The sequence below is a fragment of the Drosophila yakuba genome, chromosome 3L (assembly GCF_016746365.2).
Source record: "Drosophila yakuba strain Tai18E2 chromosome 3L, Prin_Dyak_Tai18E2_2.1, whole genome shotgun sequence".
NCBI classification, from domain to species: Eukaryota; Metazoa; Arthropoda; class Insecta; order Diptera; family Drosophilidae; genus Drosophila; species Drosophila yakuba.
The window spans coordinates 14,296,589-14,317,801 of record NC_052529.2 but is presented as its reverse complement, the minus strand read 5'-3'; the positions used below and the strand labels follow the sequence as shown (position 1 = coordinate 14,317,801).

Sequence of the window (21,213 nt, the reverse complement as noted above, 5' to 3'; positions counted from 1 at the left end):
AGACAGGTGCAATTATGCACTGGTATACAAAGCTTAAGTTATGGGTTTGGTGGTCCTTGTGGGTCAAAACACTCGATTGTGTACTGTAATTTTAGTTGTATTTTTATAATAGACTGCTAGAGTTCTGCAATCTAAAATTCTGTAACCGAAATTACTTTAAGTCTAAAAACAAAGTGGTCTGTCGAGACCCATTTCGGATTATGGCCACCTTGGCCAACATATCCACCATTTTGAGCTTGCGAATTGGCCAAAGGCGAATCGCAGTTGCGGGCCAGATGTCAGGCTCAGATCTCCACAGTTCAGCTCGATTCAGAAATAAATGTCCATTAAGATTAGTTGATTTTGCTTTTGATAGTTTGTTTTTCCTTTTTATTTTCTTATTTTTTTGAGTCTCTTTGCTGGTCTCTAAGCAAATGCGGTAAATAAACGACAAACTCCCGAAAAGCTCACTCCCAATGGTGGCACCTCTTCCCAGTGAGGAGACCCCAACTTTACCCCCATTTTCCACTTGGCATTTCATGTAACACGAAACCTTCCCCAACCAGAAGCATTCCAATTGGAAACGCCCATCATGCGACTCGTTGCTTAGAGTGAAATGGCTATGGTAGCCTAGTAGCTACTACGTTCGTCTCGCTCGCACGCCCACGCAACACCTGCTCTTGTTGACCGCCCTGCCTCTGCAGTGTCCGTCCCTTTCTGTCTGACATTTTTTGTCTCTGTTGCTCTGCTGATTTGTGTGCGTGTGTTTTTTTTTGGTTCCTGACGTCGCAGTTCTTCGGTTTTTTATTTTTCCTTCACGAAATGTCACCTGGTCGTTGTGCGGCTCTCTCACCAATACAACGATATTTTTGCTCTCATTTTGGAATTTGTTGTGGATGTAGTTTCTTTGTGAACAGGCTTATAAAAAACATTTAACAAACCAATAAGAAAGAAAGCTCTCGGAAAAAGTATTAATCCAGAGCGAGAGAGAACACAAGCTTTTGCAGAGAGGATTTGCTGGCACATGTGTGTGAGTGTTTGTGTGTGTGTGGAGCGATACTGTTACATAGCAGCTGTCTTGCCGCCCCACCTGCCACGCCCCCCGCCCCATTGGGCGACCAAAAGACTCGTTTTTTGGCTCGTGTGTTTTTGAAGAGAGCGCGCGCCAAGTTTTTAGTTACGCGTCGGAACGGATCCGTTGAATAGCCGCCAAAGCGCGCTTAGATGCAGCAACAGCCAACTTGGCCAAGAAGAGCCGATCAGCCAACAGCTAGCGACGGTTTTAGCCCCCTCACAAGAAACGGCAAAAAGCAACCAATATTCGCCAATAACTATACAAAGGAAATAAGTAAACGCATAAACAAACTTTTCTCGGTAAATATCACAAAGTAAAAGTGCAAAACAAAGCAAACTTTTCTTCCTCCATTTAACTAAACAATAAAACACAAACCAAATCCCCAAAACAGTGCTCATATGATATCAACTTTCAACGCTCGTTAAGTGCTCAAAATCAAACAACATACAAATATAAATAAAGCAAAGCGTTTAAAAAAAAACAAACAAATCTGGCAACGATTGCGCCATAAAGTTTTGAAATCCTAAGCTACTTATTTCTCTTGCATACTTCAAATCAAACGAGGTCCATTCTTTGTGGCATCAACGCATCGGATGCAGCATAAGTATCTTATCAATGAATGGATAGCAAACAACACACGTCAACATAAACTAGTGATATCCATAGGTTAAAGTGTTCGTCAAACAGATTCGGTTACGAAACAGCTCAAGATCGTAAAAGTCAACAAATTCAACATTTTATGGCAGTTCGGAAAGTGGAATTCATAAGCGACAAAAACAAACCATAAACATACATATATTATCCACATAATTCGGTAGTATATTCCGCATATACTCGTATGCTGCCATCGAATATTTGATTCCAATCGCCGGAAAACGGGAAATTCAAAGGAAATGCAGAACTTTTCGAGGTAAGCTAACACCTAACTTTATGTGCACCAAAATCTTTATAGATTATTTTATGTATTAGTTTTATAACATAGCTACTTTTATTTCACAAACATAAATTAAGAGAAAATAATTTGATAGAGTCTAAATCTGTAGATTTGAAATTTCTGTCTTAAGACTGTTTTCCAAGTTAATTAAATGTACTTCAAGTCAAAAAGCAGGTAAAAAATCAATTAAAAATTCCTTCAACCCTTTAACGATTTCATTTAATTCATCGCTCACCGTTCAGAACGCAATTTGAACAACTTTTCTTGACCATCAATTAGGTAAACACGGAGAGAGCTCCACATAATGAGTCTGAGTGCGTCAGATACAAGGGGAATCAACAGATTTTATTGTTTGGATAATTTCAGGATTTTCCTCTTTTCATTTTCTGCGAAATCATTGTCGGAATCTTTATGCCCCACTCGAGTTATGTTTACTTTTGCTTTCGATCTTCCACTTGAATTAAAGCAAGCTCGTTTTCTTTCTCCGAGGAGCATTCAATGTTGTTTGGTTAACTTAATTTCGAACTATAAATGAAAACCGACGACGACGACGACTCAAGGAATGTGAAAAGCCGCAACAAAAAACGAGTCAAAAAACCCCCAGAGAATTTGAAATGACGCAATTAGAGCAAATAATAGTAGAAGAAGTAGGAGAAAACAAAGTTTGTTTATTAATATTTACCGAAAATATGTGACAACAATTGAATTCAATGTGACGCGCCCCCATATCATATAGAAATCGACTTTGGACCAGCGCACAAAAAACACAATTGTGCAAACAGAGTTTTCTGAAATTATTTTGCGCACCAGATGTCAATCGAATATTTTTTTTTTGTTGAGCCATTGTGTTTGCATTATAAATTTGCTCAAAAAACAAGGCTCTATCCAAAGAAGAGTTTGCAAGAATTCTAATTAATACCAAGTTGTTGCTGTAGACTTTGTATCGGTTCGATTGCCCTTGGCATCAACTTGACACTAAACCCGGGGGGGAAGCAGGGTATGTGGTTATCGAGACACTGCCACGTTTACGAGGCGATTGTTGCGAGTGTGAAAGTTCTTAATTACAAACATTAGGGGGCCCAGCGGCTTAGGGCCCTGAGAAGATCCGATCCCAGCGGGGATCTCGGATGACCAAGACGACACTTTTGAATGGAGTTTGTGGTCTGCTGGGACCGAAGATGTGGAGGTGCGGTGGTGCGTATCCGCGATACATTTCAACACAAAGTGGAGACACTTAAAGCTCTACCTGTGTTGAAGACGAGCTGGAAGCCCGAAGACCAAAGACTGCAGACTGCGAGACTGCGAGACTCCTCTGCGTGGCAGAAGAATGAGAATGAGCCGAAGAAGAATCTGGCTGGGGGAGAGATCTCGGGCTCAGCATGTGGCTAAGCCGATCATAATTCTTGTTTGACACACCAACAAACGGATGAACAAATGAACGAGGAGCAGCAACAACAAGGCCAACTTGCTTGTAGACTGGCTTCTACTACTTGTATGGCCCCCGAAACTCAAGTGGCCAGCGGGTTCATTTTACTCCTACTGCGATACGAAGTCCGAGATATTCGATTTGCATGAGAAAGCGTCTTGGATAGAAGGTGCCTCTGGTGGGTTATCTATTAAGGCTACTAGATTAACACCCTGCGAAGGCGAAGAGACCCACGCTTTCCAGCTTAACGGTTACATTTCCGTTACAAATAAACATCGCAGATACATTTTTTGTTGGTCTGCACGGCGGTGCAGGGAATCAAAAGGAGGAGCTGGCATATTCACAGCAAATAAAAATATCTGGAGTGCAATTTGTGCACAGCTGGTGGTGCAACCGTCGAATCGGATGGTGGCCCTGTGGTGCAACTGATACTGCAACTGCCACACTGCACCACTGCACCACATCGGAAAGTGTCGATTTCATGAAAAAATTTCAACAGTTACCAAGTTGTTCTGAATTTTCTTAGTTTTCAAACTCAAGCCAACACAACTATACAATTGATATATGTTTTTGTTTTATATTTTTAAATTTAATAAATTACATTTATCTTAAGTTATATTTAAGCCATTCTCAGTTCGTTTTTCTCTGTGTATTCTGCCAATTCGCAACGTAAAAAGGAGGAGCAAAAATATGGAGGGCAACTTGACAACACAGAAATTTGTTTGCACTCCATAAGGATTACAAATATGCGTGTCCCTTTGCTAACCGCTCCCCTTTCCCCCCTTCCCCCTTTTTACTTTTAAAATAAATTTCATGCTTAATACGCATGCTTGGGCAATTTTTACTTTAACACCAAGTGGTAATGCCCGGAAGCAGTACAGATGTCGCCTCGCATAGCCCAACGCAAGTTATTGACCATGTTGCGTTGCATGGCCAGAAGTGCCAATGAACAGGGCCAAAAGAAAAAGAGTCGAAACTGCGGAATATGGCAGCAGGGAGAAAACAGTCGAATTGGACAGATAAAGATAAATGGTTTCGCACCAGAGTTGGCCACTTCATAAGGCCAAAGTTATGCAAAAATTATTGATGTTTTTGATTTATAAGTTCAAAAAACTTTTCACTAGTTTTATTTACTTAAGCTATAGCTATGCTCTTACTTTTCAAAAAACTCTATACTGTCAATTGAAAAGGGCATTCGCTTTTATAAAATAAACAATTAACTTATTGTCTTGTACAAACCTTACAATTATACTTATACGTTTTTTTTATATTTTTTTATATATATGTATATGCAAACGCATTTACCTCCTTAAGTAAATAATGAGTGTTAAATGTATGCTCCTTTAATAAATATTTGGTAATTATTTCAAGAAGCTTCTCTATTTTTAAAACAGATGAATTTCACATAAAGATCAAGAAATGTGTCAACGGCATTGTTACTTTTGGTAAATTTACCTTTAGCACGTCTATTTAGTGAGTAATCCCAACTGAAAACATGAACCACTTTGTTTATCTTTTAATAAGAACGCTTACATTTCGGCACTAATTAAATTGGTTATCAATGATTATGATTAAATAAATGAGCACCTTAAACTTGCTAGTAAGTTTGCTGATAAGTTTTTACATGAATATTTAAAGGAACCAATAAAGCAAGCCATTTACTCTAATTAGCTGACTAGCCACTCGAATATAATTATATTATTAATTATTCCTGTTTGCGCTCGCCAACAACACCCCTCCCCCTCCTTGCTCATTGGGGCATTGTTAATCAATTAACTAATTGATTCGAGCTCTTAAAAGTATGTCGTCTGATGCCCATTCTTCGGGGACAAAAAAAAAACAATGCCGAGTGGAGACGTGGACTTCTGGGCCAAAAGAACCCACTTACGAGCCGCGCTGGCGGCTGCCACCTCAACTCGACCGGAATTGGACTCACTCCTTTTCCGCGCCCATTGTGTGGGCCAAATGTCAACCCTTAAATCCAACCGGGATGCACAATAACACAACAACAAATGAGACGACGACTACGACGACGACGACGTCGTCGTCCATCCTTTCCATTATGCGACGGAGCACTTGAAACCCATTTCTTTTCCATTTTACATTTTTGTGTACTCTATTTGCACCCGAGCCGCTTGTTTTGGACACGCTGGAATGAGCTGGTCATGTGGCGGTTGATAGGCTTCTGGGTATGGGTCTGGGTCTGCATCCTTTCGATCCCACATGTGCGTGCATTATAAGCGGGATTTACGTGGTCCACTTGATGCCCTGCCCACAGCTCCTTTCCCAAAAAGTGTTAAATACGGCATGGCAGTGGCGGGGGAGCTAGGAAAAGGGGAAAATGGGAAAAGGGGAAAAGGGGAAACGGGGAAAAGGGTCAAGAAGCCAGCGTCCGGCTAAACGCTTTCAATTTGCTTAATGGTCCCTTTCGGATTCGCATTCGGGCTCGGATTTCCTCGTCCTCCGCGTCAGGATCTCGAGGACAATCGAGTGCGGGTGTGCCAGGAACATATGCCTCCACTGAGTGCGAATCCTCATCCTGCATGCACATACATATTTGGCCTGCTATTTGGCATTATCCTCGGCAAATGTGTCATCTGCAGTGGTTATTTGCATGGATTGGACGCTGGTCTCATCTCGAGCAGTTTGGCTGCCCATTTTTTGGGCAGATAGAGTTCCGAGCCATTAGGCTACGCAGAAGCTTAGAAGCATAAAAGGATTTTACGAATGGTATGGGGACACGTGAATTAATTAGGCAAACACAATTTGATACGTAAGGCAGTAATAAATAATAATATATAAGATATAATAAGTCACATGAACATGAAGTTAAAGAAAACAACATTATGTTGTAAGGCACAACATTTTTATTTTTTCTATTTAATGAAGTTCTATGTATTTGACCACTTTCTTCCAGCACAACGCATCAAAAACTTCTCACCACCACCAGTTCCAGCACCAATAGCTCCAGCACCACCCACTCCGCCCGCCGGCTCGAGGGCCACAGATTGAGGCGCCAAGGAAGCCCGACTCCATCTGCGATATGATGGAACGTCTGTCCACGCACCTGTCGCTCACCGGCCTATCGCTAGCTCATCCCCTGCAAACTCACCTGGGTTCCGGCGGCGGAACGCACCACCTTGGTCAACTGGCGGCGGCGGTCCATCAGCAGCAACAGCAACAGCAGCAACAGCAGCAGCAGCAATCCGACCAGGTTCTCAGCCACTCGCACCACGGCCTGCACGGCCAGCAATTGTCGCTGAGCCACCAGCACCACCATCCCCACCAGTCGCCACAGCATCAGCAGCAGCACCAGCACCACCCGTGCAGCAGCAACAGCAGCAACGGTTCCCCGAACGGCTCCACCGGCCTGGGCCTGCATCCCCACTCGGCGCTCCACCTGGCGCACCACCACTCGCAGCTGCATCAGCACCACCCGGCGGGTCAGCAGCAGCCACAGCACAGCCAGCCGCCGGTGTCCACCTCCTCGGCCTCGCACCACAGCCAGTCGCAGGCGCTGAGCCACCAGCCGCACAGCAACGGCAGCTCCCAGCTGGGCGGTGGTTCGGCCAGTGGTGGTGGTGCGGGCTCAGTGGTCGGCGGTGCAGCCAACAGCCACCACAGTGCTCCAGCCTCCAGCAGCGTGATGGCCGCCGCAGCAGCAGCCCACCTGCACCACAACTCGCAGGCGTCGCCCATCAGCAATCTGCACCAGAACATGGGCAGCCTCATGAACAGCGGCAGCAGCGCGAGGTGGGTTTTTTTTAAATATATTAAATATTTTTAAATCATATGGATTATAATTTGATTGTGACTTATTTTATTTAACTTATCTTTTTAATCTCTGATTACCCATTATTTTGCAGCGATGTCTTCTTCAGCCTGATGATCCAGAACACAACAAAGCGCCAAAACGAGGAGCACATAAAACGTCCAATGAACGCTTTCATGGTCTGGTCCAGACTTCAGCGGCGCAAGATAGCTCAGGATAATCCCAAGATGCACAACTCGGAGATCTCCAAACGGCTGGGTAAGTTGGATCGTTAGAACATATTACATTATTTTAAAGTTGCAACTACCAAGGCTTTTCAGTTTTTCATAAAGTTTATAACATATTGTATCACTTCTTGGGCTTATCGTTTACTGGCTTTAAACAGAATGCCTTCAACACTCTGCCTCAAATCTTAGCCACATTGAGTGCCTCAAATCTAAGCCACCATGAGTGGCCACAATTGCCCCTTCAAGCTGTTATTTCCAGAACAAACAAACTATTTAAATCCCAACCAAGCTCACTTAAGCATCTCGTTTTGTGTGCGTGTTTTGTATAAGGAAAGCCACGAAAGCCTCGGTTATCTGGTGGCAACGTTTCTTTCGAAATGTGTATAATCTGCGGACAAAGGGATGGGCCCCATGGATGGCAATACAAAATGAAATTAAAATGCGGCACACGACCTGCCAATCTCTCGCACCCACTCACTCCCACCAATCTCCAGCTCCATCTCTGTCTCTGTCTTACGCTTATGCAAGTTCAACTAATCAACGTAATACCCAACTGTACAATGGCAATGACAAACCAAAAAACACCCGCCACTCAACGCAACTGTCAAAAGTGACAAGCGGCTGTCAAACAATGAGCAGGAAAAGCAGGAATACCAGGAAGAGCAGCACAGGAAGCTCTTGATTACGTAGAATCACTAAAGGGGTTTGGTCTTGGGATCGACCTTGTCCACAGATCACAGATTCCACCCACCACCACCCAACAGATTAAGTTTGATTCGCCAAATCACGACCGCCTTTGTCTCTCACCCGCTTATGTTAACTAGTTGCAAAGTTAAGTAGTTTACTTTTGGCTGGGCTCAGAGCGTCGCCAGTTAATCCCACGCAAGTCTTATCGGCTCTTCGGCTGTCGCATCTTTTGGGCGTGCAGTTTTCGAGCTGGCACACTGAAAAAAAACGTTTCATAATATGGAAAATATGATCTTGAAAAACTTAATATGAAAACATCATTATTTTAAAAGCTTTACTACTTGGAGCACACTTAATTGAATAAATCTAACATGCTGTTGGCATTATATGTATGTCTATAAAACAGTTTTAGATATTCAATTATACATAATAAATTATAATATATATAAATTATATATAAATATAATTTTCAAGTGTTTTAATCGATACAATCCTAAAACCTTTACGCCCCGCATTCAGTGTAGTAAATTCAATTTCCATCCAAGCTGCAAACACTCGACACGTGGCAGCCGACAGCCAAGTTCTTTAGCATAACAATACAATGCCAGTTCTTAGGACTACCTTTTTCGATCAGCTCATGCATATTGGATGACAGTCCTATTTTATAGATTGGGGAACTCTCCTGACTAATCAGTAGCTGCTGTCATAACAGTGATAACAAAAAAGGAAAATCAAAATCAAAAACCAATTCGAAACCCAAAACAAGCTCATCTTGGCCAGCATCGAACACTGAACTTTTAGGATTTTGCTGGTGTTTTGTGGAATTTTTTAATAAAACTCTACGGGGTTTCCCCTGGGTAAGAAGTACATACAAAACTCGCACAGTCAAGCACTCGTTAAATGACTTTTTCTTGCATTTTTATTTAACCATTGTTGGCGTGGAAACAAAGGCAAATTAAATGCGACTCACTTGCCATCCAGTTGAGCGAACCAAAGAGCAACAACAGGCAAACTCACTGCATCTGAAGGATGCGAACAACGTGAAAGGGGTTTTTTTCCAGCTTCTGGAGGAGTTTTTCCGTCCAACTCCCTTGAGAACCCCGTTCTCCTTATAAGCCATCCATTGATTGTACATCCATTTGGCGCTCCAAGTCCAATTCTCTGCCAATGCCAAGAGTTCAAGTAAACATATCGATGGGATGCAGCAAACTTAAATACAATTTAGAGGCCAACTTGAATTTCAAATTATTTTCTTTCGATTTTTTTTTTCCAGCGCTGTTATTGTTGATATTGTCGAGCTGCAAAGCTTTTGTTCGCCTTTCACATTTTCCTTTTTAGTCCGCTTTTTGGCAAATCCATTATGCGAATTGACAGCTCCTCTCGCTCGTCCTCTCGCTTTCAGTAATATTTGCTGTCAGTTGCAGTCTTTGTTAAGTTTGTTTAGAGCGGGCGGAGTATCGAGGGGGTGGTGGTGGTGGAGGGGCAGGAGCTCGGAAAATTCTTTTGTGGCAAAGGTGGAACTGGGACAGAGTGGGCCAAAACACAACTGTCAGCCACCTGGTTGTTCGAAAGTATGACCGCGAGACCAGGGATTGTCCTTTACATGCTACGTATTTAACCATTTCGGGTTTTCCTTTCAAGAATAAATATTTTCCTTAACTAGTAAAAGAAATTGTGTTTTTGGCAGGCTAATCCAAGACTTTGAAAAGCATTTTAAAATATAACTATTACATCAATATATAAAAGCGATTTTACCGGCCTTTTATTGCGACTCGTGTATTTACAAAAGGATTTAAAACACGTCTTAAGTTGTAATCCCATTAAATGCTTAAAATATTGTTTACAAGTCCCCGTACTCTTTTGAGCGATTCTTAAAAAAAGCAACCAATGAGTACCGCCACATTAAACAAACATTCATTTATAACAGCTTTCACTGTACTTATCACTTCATCTATGTCATTTAAAATCTTTCATTACACCACAACAGCCGAACAAAAACGATTTATTTAAATAAACAAAGCAAACAAAATGAAAATTAAAATGAGAGAAAAAGCACAGGGGGCCGTAAAAAGGAAAGCAGAAGCAAGCATTTGCCACATTTACACAAAATGTCAAAGTTTTTTGCACTTGAAAAAGTTAAGCCAACATTCAATTAAATGAATAATTCAACAACAGCAACAACAACAACAACGACAGAGGCCACGCTCATTATGAGAGGAATTGCCAAACAGAAAAAGCACAGAAAGCCGCAAGATGATGGCCGAGGAAGAGGAGGCAAAATAACTGTGGCATAAACAAAGGCGCCACAAAAAATGGCGGCGCGAAAGCTACTTTTTCACCACAGTGCAATACAGATGCCTCGCGAGCGACAGAAAGAGACGGGGCGTGCGCGTGCGAGCGAGAGGGCCCTATACAGCGGCTACAGTGGAGTGGCTCTTCAGCTTCAGACGCCGTCGCCGCTGGCGTTGCCATTTATTTTATACGCCAAACACAGAAAAAAAAATAAACAAACAAAAAAGCCCACAAAAGACTGGATAAAATTGTATATATATATGAGTGGGTAAAATAAAATAGAATAAAATAAAATGAAATGAAATAAAAGTGAATGTTATAGAAAACAATTCAGTGCTGTGCGCGGGCTTAATTGAAATTGTAACTGTCATTAATTACTGTCTGGAAATTTGAATTACCAACAACCAGAGCGGTGGCACAAACAAAAGGCGACAACAACAACTACACTGCCTTTCTGCCTTTCGTGGAAAAGTCCTTCGCACTGCGTTTTGTATTTTCGCAAATAATTGAAAAACCTGTCGATTCGACAATGTTCTTTATTTTTAATCAAAGCTCCAGCCTCTCTGCCGGGAATATTTAATAATGGCAGACAAAGCCGAGGAGAGTTGGTTGAATGAGCCGCTAGAACCGGCGCAACAAAAGGCCCAAGGAGCAGGAACAGGCGCAGGAAAAATGCCAAACAATCACAAAAGGTCGAACTCAAGCCTTTGCCCACACCCTCGAACCCCCTTTTGTTGTGTAATAAAATGCAAACAATTGATTAGTTTGCAATTGGAAAAAGCTTTCGAGTAGGCGTTTACGTGGGCGGTGGGCTGTTTGTACGTTGGGTGGGCGCTGCCTGCCAGTGGCAACTGACAGGTGGAAGTCGAGTGTGTTTAATGGGTGGAAACAGAAAAAATTGACGGGGCTTTAGGAAATTGTAAACAAAGCTCTGCTGCACCCCTTACTCATTAGACAAGGGATATATCATGGCAATGCCAGGGTAAATTACTTTATCACCGCTTAAGCAAAGTGCATATACATGCAAAACACATATCCTTCATTTAGGTAAAGATCACTTTATTTGTACAACACCTTTTAAGTATGCTACATAATTTACCTATTACATGGTAAAACACTTTCATTTAAAGTTTTCATTTGCCTTATTTTAATCGAAACTGTTATTACAAGAAGATACAGATATTGATAGATGTTAATTTGGGTTATTGACAAGTTCTAGATCATCTTCTTTTTAAATGTAAAAAATCCCAATATACTGCACAATATTTAAAGAGTATCCCTGCAGCTTTTGACAGGGAAGCTAGAAGACACCACTTCATTATTAAGTAGAACTTACTTCCATCTGCAGATTTAACCTTTCAGAAAACAGACATTGTTTAAGTACCAGTGTGAGAAGTTTTTTCCCTACCCACTAGTCCATCCAGAACTTGGGACTTATTCTCACGATTCCCGCAACAAAGAACCAGCAAATAAGCCAGATTTCGAGTGACCAAGAAAAGAGAGGGCAAGGAAAATGGAGAAAACTCCCAACGCTCCACCTAAGGCCATCAAATTGCTGGGCAAACAAGTTAATCTGTGGTCGCGTTATGAGTGGGGCCCCACTCTAAACTAAGCCACCAGCAGAAGAGAGGCTAAGTAATCCCATAAGTAGCCCGATTGTCCGGGTGAGTGGAAAGTGTAACTGCCGGACCCCAAAAAAAAAAAACGAAGAACCCACAAAAACTAGAAACTGCAACTGGTGATGGTGATGGTCAAATATTTGCTCTGTGGGTTAGGCGAACGAAACGTGCAACGTTTCCAGGCCGGAAAAACTTGTTAATTGTAACAGAAAGAGTCTCGGAAATATCTCGCAACTGCCAAGTGCTGGCTTGTTTTTCGTATCAATTATTAAGCTGGTCAACCAGCCGGTGAGGAGAAAATTCTCGGACTGCCTTGCACTGCTGGTGTGCTGAATTGGTGAAGTGCTGGAGTTGTCTGTTTGGCCAAGGGGCGCCAACATCATAGACATTGGGCAAACATAGACATTGTCATTGTCATCCTTTTGTGGGTCTAGTTTATTCAACTGCTCAACTTGTATCTACAAGTATGCCCCCATCTATGTCCACCGGCTGCTGGTCTTGTTTATTATTATGTGCAGGGCGCCTTTGCACCGCCTCTCTCTTCCCACTTCCATATTCACATCCAGAGTCCCCCAAACAATCCATTCTCTCGAAGGTGTCGTCCCCAGAAGGAGAGTTGCTCATTTGATGGCCAGTTGGGCCCTTGGCACTGTCAATGTATCTATAAATTAGTATTTTACCATTATGAGTGGGTGCAAGTGGAATGGGGAGTATGGAGCATGGAGCATGGAGTATGGAGTTTCGGGAGGCCTTTCAGCCTTTGTATTGGCCTTATTGTTATAGTTTTCGTTGCCTGTGTGGGCCTCAGTCCAAGTCTGGCTCTGACACTCGATTCGTTTCCTTCTCGGCCAAGAAGAGACTTCCAGTTGGCCCTGTCATCGTTGTCTGTCATAACAATGCCGCCGGTGTGTGTTAGTGACTGGCTTTTGTGGCCAAGTGTGCATGTGACATTATTCTGGCTTTGTGTCCGCCTGACAAGCCACTAAAATTACACGTTATAACTAATTAGCGACTTGCCTCCCACACACACACACTCGCACACACCAAGCGATTCCCAGGCAATTCATCAAGTAATTTACTTACAATATGTCAACAATTTCTTCGGTTTTCTTAGCTGATTATGGAATTACAATAGTTTGCTTGGGCGAAAAAGTATAGGTTTTGAAATGTACCTTCTATTTATTACATACATTTTTTTATGAAGATGCAAAGTTTATTACAATTAAAATAAAATGAAATTTAAGTAGTGGCATTTATGGCTAAATTAAATACTTCATTAATATGTGCAAGTCAACATCATTACTCTACTGCCTAGACAATCTGTAGAAGTGGTTAGGCTGCTCAGCCAACCAAATCCAGTGTCGTCTTTAAACTCCCCAACTGTTTAACTGGTTAGAAGGTCCTTGTTATTGTGAAAACTCCAGTACTGCAGAGCTCATCGACTCATTCTATACTTGACACCATGTCCCCTCATCAGACGTCGTCATATGACACATGTCATTATAACGTTTTACATTAACTTAAAAACATTTGCAATTTCCAAACACACAATGGACGATCCACAGCCAGAATGGAAGACCTGCTTCCACGAAAGCAACCCCATGTGCCACTTACGAGTATGCGATGTCTCCTCATAGGATGTGTCCTCATAGGATGTGTCCTTGCCTGTGTACCGCACCGCACACACTCACAAAGTATCTGTGTGGCGGCACGTGCATCTGTGTGGGAGTACCTTGTACACATCCTGGCCAACGCCCTCAAGAACGTTCCTATGTTTCTCCTGCGACCCCTACCCGAAATTAGAACCCGAAACCACCTGCTGGGGCTCTGGCACAGAGCTCGTCTGGATTCGAAAAGGGGAACCCCGAACAATGGCGGGTCAGAAAGAGACGGATAGTGGACTGAAGAGTGAGACAACAGACAACCACTGACAGCGACATTGTTTGCTGTTATCCTTGGTGCACAGACAAGACAAGTTTTTGGGGTATCGGATGGTGACCCCGATCCCCAACCCGACTTTATGTTTATGTGCGACAGCTTTTCGAGAGTGCACTCCAATGGTTGTAGCCAGATTTCCGACAAGAGCTTCGAGAGCAAATGTATCAAATGGATTAACGAGAGTTATTTCGAATTTCCAGGTGCCGAGTGGAAGTTGCTCACCGAGGAGGAGAAACGTCCGTTCATCGACGAGGCCAAACGATTGAGGTGAGCTTGATCTGATTGATTACACTTGAGGTTTACTAATTTAAGGATTTCTTTTCGATAGGGCCATGCACATGAAGGAGCATCCGGACTATAAGTACAGACCGCGACGAAAGCCAAAAGCCCTGAGACGCGATGGCTATCCCTATCCAATGCCATATCCATCTGTGCCCGTGGAGGCGTTAAGAGCGGGTAAGTTTAGTAGTTTACCACACATTTAAGTTATTCATTAAAATCCGCTTAAATTATAAGAAATTCACATTTTCCCCAAAGCACACACACATCACTTTAGGAAAACTCTTTTCATAGTTAGGGAAACCCGCGAATTATGTCAAAAACTACCACATTAAGAACCACGAAAATCCATAAAGCAAAGCGCTAAGCATAATAATAAGTGAGTAATATGCAAACTAGCGGCAGAAGCACAAGACAAATGCAAATTTGACACGAAATAAATAGGATTTGGGGGTATGAGTCAATGCCAAAACTATCCCCCCAACTATCCTTTATAGCCGCAATATGGCACCACCACCCATCTGGCTGACAAACTGTGAAGTCATCATCCTGGCTTAGCAACTCATTCGAGTGACTGGAGAGGATCGGGGTAAAGAACACCAGACAGAAAGACAGACAGACAGGGAAGAGCCATGTGACATGAGCCAAGAGCAGGAGCATAAGTTTCCATTCATGATTTTCTATGGTCATGAAACGGGGAGTGGAAATGTGAAAATGGAACTGGAAGTGGAAGTGGGTGGGTTGTATGTAGTTTTTGGCCGCCGGTTGGAGGTTTTAAATTAGCATTTGTCACGTTTTTTGTCTTTCACCCCGAGCGGTTGTTATCCCGGCCATGAGCCTGGGCCCTCAATTTAACGCAAGTTTTCTCGGTTTAAGTTGGTCTCCTTTCCTTTCCCTTCACGGAGCTGGATGATTTATGCCCATCGGAAATGATAATAAAAATGCTAGGAAATGCGTAATAAATAAAGCGAATTAGTCTATTTAGTTGCCTCGTGGCTTCCCCATCAGTGCACTTTGTGTAAGGAAGGGGATTAGGAAAGCTAAAAGTGCAGTCAACTGTGGAATTACTTAAACATAAGTATATCGCAAGAATTTGTGTGAGGAATTAATAAAATCTGGGTATAGATATATACAAAAATACATTTAACTTAATTTTAAGCTCTGCTTGAGATGTCTTACGCAGTTTAAGACAATTATTCTTATAAGATGGAACCAGATGGAAGTCCACTTAAAACCTCTTTTATGAAATTCCAAACAACTGAGCTTCCGTTTGTTTACTGCAACCGGTCATTACAAAAAGATGGACAACAATGGATCAACAACCTAATCCGCTATTATCATAATAACAATGATGGATGGCAGCCAAAACCGTCGCTACTTGAAATCGCCAAAGAGTTGAAAAGAAAGAAATCTTTCAGATAAATACATTGTGTTTTTCTTGCGCCCGATGGAAACTTTGTTGTCTAAGCGAATTTAATTGCTCGGTGGAAGATCCAAGTTCGGTTGGACGCGGACTCTCAATCAAATCCATAGCGCCATAGCATCAATGAAATAAATGCTGAATACTTTCAATAAGCGGCGCCTGTAATTATCAACTTGGCCACAAAAGGCCAGAAGAGCAGATGGACGACTACCGTTTAGGGCAATTGATAATGACTTCCAGGCATCTACCAGATACGTAGATACTCTTTCTCTCACTCTTTCTCTACGCATCTGACACACTCATTTCCAAGTGAAATAGCTGATTCAGCGCCCAATTAAACGGCGATGGCGACCCCGAAAGAAAAATGATTATTTAAACGAAATGAAAGAGTTGACCGAACAAAGAACGCAAATATTTCGAGTGGCAATTATTTTAAACACACACCAAGGCAACCTCAAACTGAGCCGCAACGAAGCTGCATTTCAAGTCCAAGTCGAGATGCACAGTGGTGCAAGATTCAGTGTTTTAAAGAAACTTTAATTAGTGGGGAATTTAATCAGAATATTTGGAAATTATTATAAGAAACAAAGTTGCAAGAGCAAGTACTATGAAACCATATATGTTAATAGTAGATATGTATGTATATGTTTTGTCTCAATCAGTAAGTTGCAACGGAATCACTGAGTTCCTCTGCCTTAAACATATCCTTACGTTTCTAAGCAAGCATTGTATTTCTTTAAAATGTATAACTTAAGTATTAAAATTTAGTGACTTAACACCTTTCATAATTGTCATTACCACTGTGCTTGCAACACGCTGATAATTGATAAAGCCCTTTTTTCTTAACCCCTTCTCATTCTTAACCCCTCTCAAAACTGAATTCATCTCCGATGTTGTTCGCTTCACTTGCAGGCATAACGCCCGGTTACTTTGCGCCCGGTCCCACAGCGGCTGCCTATCACCTGGGCAGCCATCTCGGCCAGACATCGACGCCAACCACGACGCAGGTGAGTCCCGCTGCCCAGCACCCTTTCCACCTTTCCACATTGCCCCCTTCACCTTTCGACCCCCTCCTCCATGGACCTCAAGTGCCACCGTGTCCATCAAAACGGCTGAACGGTAGCGGAGACCAATTACAGACATATATACGAGTATAGTGTGTAGTGTGTAGTGTGTGTACTTGGGCGGAGGTTACTGCGGCGGGTTGCCTTAATAACATAATTACAAACTCCTACGGAAGACGCCCACTTTAAAAGGCGGAAAACATGCCTGCGATGCACCGAGAGAAATAAGATGAAATTCGGGTTGTTTTTAGAGCAATAGCTAAATATAAAGTGAAATATAAAGTGGTTAAGTAGAAAAGCATTACTTTTCCTATAAATTGGGACGCATTATTTATAGCCAACATTTTTTGGAAATGTAGTATAGATCATTAGGAAACTTTGTGCCATGATCACCATTAGAAACTAGAATATCTGAGAAACTACATAAGAAAGTCATTACATATTTTTCTCGGTGCATCTGTGACTAGGCAGGCGCAAAAGCGGTTGATCCTGGCCCAATTGAGTTTTCTGACACGTCATGCCAAAGGATTTGGCCGGCAAGTTGTCATTACATGTTTAGCGGTTCCAGGGAGTGGGGGTTCCCCATTTTCAGCCAGATCGAGTTGATAAACAAGGGCAGGCGTGTCCTGAAAAGACAAACAAACTCGGACAGGTGGACGTGTGATCGTGAATCGAATCGTGAATGTCCTCAGAAGTGGAACAGCTGCCCCGAGGAAAGCTGCTCTGCAAGGAATCCCGATGGTTGTATGGTTGAGCCATAGCCAAAGTTCGGGCCTTTGTGCCTCCATCAGGTGGTCAGCTACCCATGCCCAAACTTCAATTGATTAACAAAGCCCATTAAAAGCCATGACTCTCGGACTCACGGACTCACGACTAGCGACCATTGTCCATTCTGTTCAGGGGCATGTATGTAATTCTCGGGGCGATGCCTATTTCACTCCGTGATTGATGTGGCGTTGCAGATGCGGTGCGGGTGTTGAAGGTCTGGCATTAACATTTGCTGGATAATAACACACATCGCTCCGTTCCTCGGCCGTAATAATAGACTAAGTTTAAGCCAAACAAATCTCGATGTTGAGTGATGGAATGAAGGAGCATTGGTGTCCGAAGGAAAATTGCATAGTGGGCGGGTCTCAAACCTCTGACATGGCAAATTGCTGACAGCATTCCTGCTTGTGAGTATATTTGTATGAGAACTCTTACATCGGCTTTTAGCTTTCATCATGGAGCACTTGGATTAATAGCTTAATATTAATAGTGCAAATAAATATAAAAAAAATATAAATATAAAGAAACTTTTTTTAATTCGAAACAGTCTAGACTTTTCAACGAATATTTTTGCTGGTTATGTTTTTTTGGGTTTTAATTGGACTCTAGAGGGATATTTCTAACAGGTAGTCTTTCCCATTAATTGATCGTTCAAAACCCACTTAAAAAACACTTTGTTGACACAGCTGCTGCTGAATTCCTGACTAAACACTAAACTGTCATCCTGGCCCACCTGCCACCTGCCCTAAAGAACCACATTGCGTAACCCACTCGGCCAACAAGGGGTTCTAAACCAATTAACTGGCACACGGATAAGTAACCGGAACCTTTGCCCAACGAGAAGACAAACAGAATATTCACTCGTTAATGCGATGGATCAAAATATTTACGAATCCACACTAATTCCCAATTGGGTGCAAATCAAATCAAATTGTAATCCAAAACGTTCTCGGCACCAGAGACAAGCCAGAAAAACGAGGGAAGCAAAGGAATTGGGGAGGCCAGGATGACGATGGTGAGGAGTTTGCTGATGATGATGTGTTAACAACATAATTATAGCCCAGAGCCAAGTGTTTGGTTCGCTTCGAAAAAAAGGGGAGCGCAGTGCACAACCCCTCGGCCAGCAGCAACCACTCAAAACAAAACGGAAATGAAGCAAAACAACCCTCTGATGTGCTTAGTACCCGTTAACATTCACATTTTCAATCCCATTCCCATTTATATTGCGAGAATCTCGCATCAACGAGAAGAACTGGCAACTGGTGTAGCAATGAAAAACGTATTGCAAATCAAATAAAATTAAATTGAGACCGTTTCGGTTTCGCAGTGAGGGGGAGGCGCAGCTGGGGTTGTTTTCCGCCTTGGCCACAATTAGTTGGTCAAATAAAGCCGCAAAAGTGTTAAGCAATTTGCACTAATCAGAAGGTTAAGCACTCCAGTTGTCTGCGGTTGATTTGGCTCAAATTAAGTGGTTTCGTTTGATTAGCTAAGGTGATGGTTTCCATGGCATCCTTAGATGTTCTACAATAGGAATCACCCAGTTATCTTTTATTGATTTTTGAAGTTTAAAGGTTTTTTGCTTGGTTACATTTTAAAACCAATTGATATGGTCTCGATTTTCTCTGATAACAATGGTAAATAGCTTAGGGTGAACTCAATAAAAATATTCAAATATTTTTATGCAGTTTATTTATAATTAGCGATGGATTCTACTACACAACCAAGTTATTAAAATAAATAGAGATATAGCATTTTATCATAAAGTTGTACACGTATGTATGTAAATTATTAATATTTATCTACATAGTTTTATGAAAGGGGAAAAACAGGGACTTTGGGAAGCCAATAAAGCTGTTGAGTGTTAAATGCTTTTATTTCTTATTTTAGCATTTATATGAGATGTTTTTTAAAAATTGAACTAAGTAGTAATGTCCTTGCCTGTTCTTCACAGGCCACCCTCTCCGGTCAGATGGACAAGTTCGCCCTGGAGCGCAGCTCGTATCTGAGCAACTCCTCGCAGGCGAGCGCCTACAGCGCCTACTTGGACCCCAGTGTGCTGACCAAGGCGTACTTCGACTCCAAGATGTACCAGGATCGGGCGGCCAACTATGCCTTCGACATATCCAAGATCTATGGTGCCCAGCAGCATGCAGCAGCCCACCACCAGCAGCAACAGCAGCAGCAGCAGCAGCAGCAGCAACAGCAACAGCAGCAACAGTTGCTGCTCAGCGGGGGAGGGGGCAGTGGCGGGGGCGGCAGTGCCAGCTCGCACAACAACAACAGCAGCAGCGGACTGGATGAACGCGATGCCACGCCCCAACTGGAGGCGGTGGACTCCAAGCCGCATCTGCATTCGCCCAGCGACGTGGGTCTGGACTATGCCCAATATGCCCAGCAATACGGCGGTCAATTGGCATCGGCAGCGGCAGCGGGTGGTGTAGTGGGTGGTGGTGCTGCAGGCGCTGCCGGGGGAGCGGCGGGCGGTGGGGGTGGTGGCGCCACCGCCGCGGACTTTCGGCGACCGCTGACGGTGATCTTCTGACCACCATCTTCCAATGGCAGCGAGGAGTTGAACCTGTCTATGACCTAGGAGCAAGAAAGGGGATCACTCCTCTTCCGTTCGCAATTCTGATCAGGTTTATCTGAATCGGTCGGAAAAGTTATGCACTTTCCCGAAAGTTTGTAACCTTTTCTCTTTTAAATAAATGTATTATTGGTGCAACTTCAACCGATTTGCGAGCCTCACAACTTTATCAGAATTTTCGAACGCCAAGCGAGTGGAAAAATCCCCGAGAGGATATAACGAAAAGGGTAACACGAATATAACCGAAAATGCGAGATTAAAGTTAAACGTAGCCAACATTTACATTTAAGTCTCCAGTTGTAAACTAAACTTAAGCTTTGTTAAAATAGAGCAAGCGGAAAAATGTGGAGAGGGGACCGAGGGGTAGGTTATGAAAATCGGTTCAGAGAGGCAAAATCACTTGGGAAAAGATCAAGGAGAAAATTTCAACAAATTGAAACAACAACGAGCGGTGCAATTTTTTATGTTTTAAACGCAGATCGAAGTGCATAGCATAAATTTAAAATTAAATTTAAATGTATTTAAATTCTACACTAAACACACACAAAACCAAGCAAAATACACACAAGATATATACATCAGAAACCAGAAAAAATCAAAAAATTAAAAATAAAAAATAAAAGACGCATTGTCATCAGCAGAAAATGATGCATTTTTTTTTTAATAAGTGGAATGAGTGTTTTTCAAATTAAAAACAAAGGAAAACATAAAAATCGAAATAAAATGTGTATAGACTCAAGTACACAAAATTTCTTTATAATTTAAGTGAAAAGCAAACAGTTTTAATCAAAATTAATTAATTGCCATTATCCACATCGTGGCATTCGTGTGGGCGAAAGTGGGTGGCGCTGGCAAAAGTCAAGAGCGTTAAATGCGTCCTAATGACGGCAACTTCTGGCCAATCAGGTTGACAAAATGCAGCAGAGCAAACTGAATTGCTCAAGCAGCCGACTCAACTTAACGTCAAGTTTGAGCGCTGCTGCGAAATTACCGTTGGCCACTAATTAATGGGCGCGCGCAAGTTAAGGTGCAAAAATCCAAGTAAATTTAATTAATTTTACGCTCTCTTAGCCGCCGGCAATTAGCGGTAATTGTGGTAAGTCCATAAACTCTTGGGGTAGATTGAAGCCAGAGTTGTCGCATAAG

The 21,213-nt window shown here is 42.4% G+C and overlaps 1 protein-coding gene across 1 annotated transcript; it reads left to right on the top strand.

Annotated features, from left to right (window-relative positions):
* Positions 1 to 1,157: 1,157 nt before the first annotated feature.
* On the top strand, positions 1,158 to 20,349 carry LOC6534082 (transcription factor sem-2). The gene is made up of 7 exons (XM_002094732.4): positions 1,158 to 1,964; positions 6,332 to 7,167; positions 7,281 to 7,444; positions 14,150 to 14,216; positions 14,278 to 14,405; positions 16,564 to 16,658; positions 19,435 to 20,349. The coding sequence occupies exons 2-7, from the start codon at positions 6,458 to 6,460 to the stop codon at positions 20,023 to 20,025; spliced, it is 1,755 nt and encodes a 584-aa protein (XP_002094768.3). The 5' UTR covers positions 1,158 to 1,964; positions 6,332 to 6,457; the 3' UTR covers positions 20,026 to 20,349.
* The last annotated feature ends 864 nt before the right edge of the window (positions 20,350 to 21,213 follow it).

What these genes read in the sequence shown, in the direction of transcription:
- LOC6534082 (XM_002094732.4), top strand. Translation starts at nt 6,458, where the DNA reads ATGATGGAACGTCTGTCCACGCACCTGTCGCTCACCGGCCTATCGCTA. An exon ending in AACAGCGGCAGCAGCGCGAG is followed by an intron (nt 7,168 to 7,280) that starts GTGGGTTTTTTT and finishes ATTATTTTGCAG; the next exon opens with CGATGTCTTCTTCAGCCTGA. An exon ending in CGTGGAGGCGTTAAGAGCGG is followed by an intron (nt 14,406 to 16,563) that starts GTAAGTTTAGTA and finishes CTTCACTTGCAG; the next exon opens with GCATAACGCCCGGTTACTTT.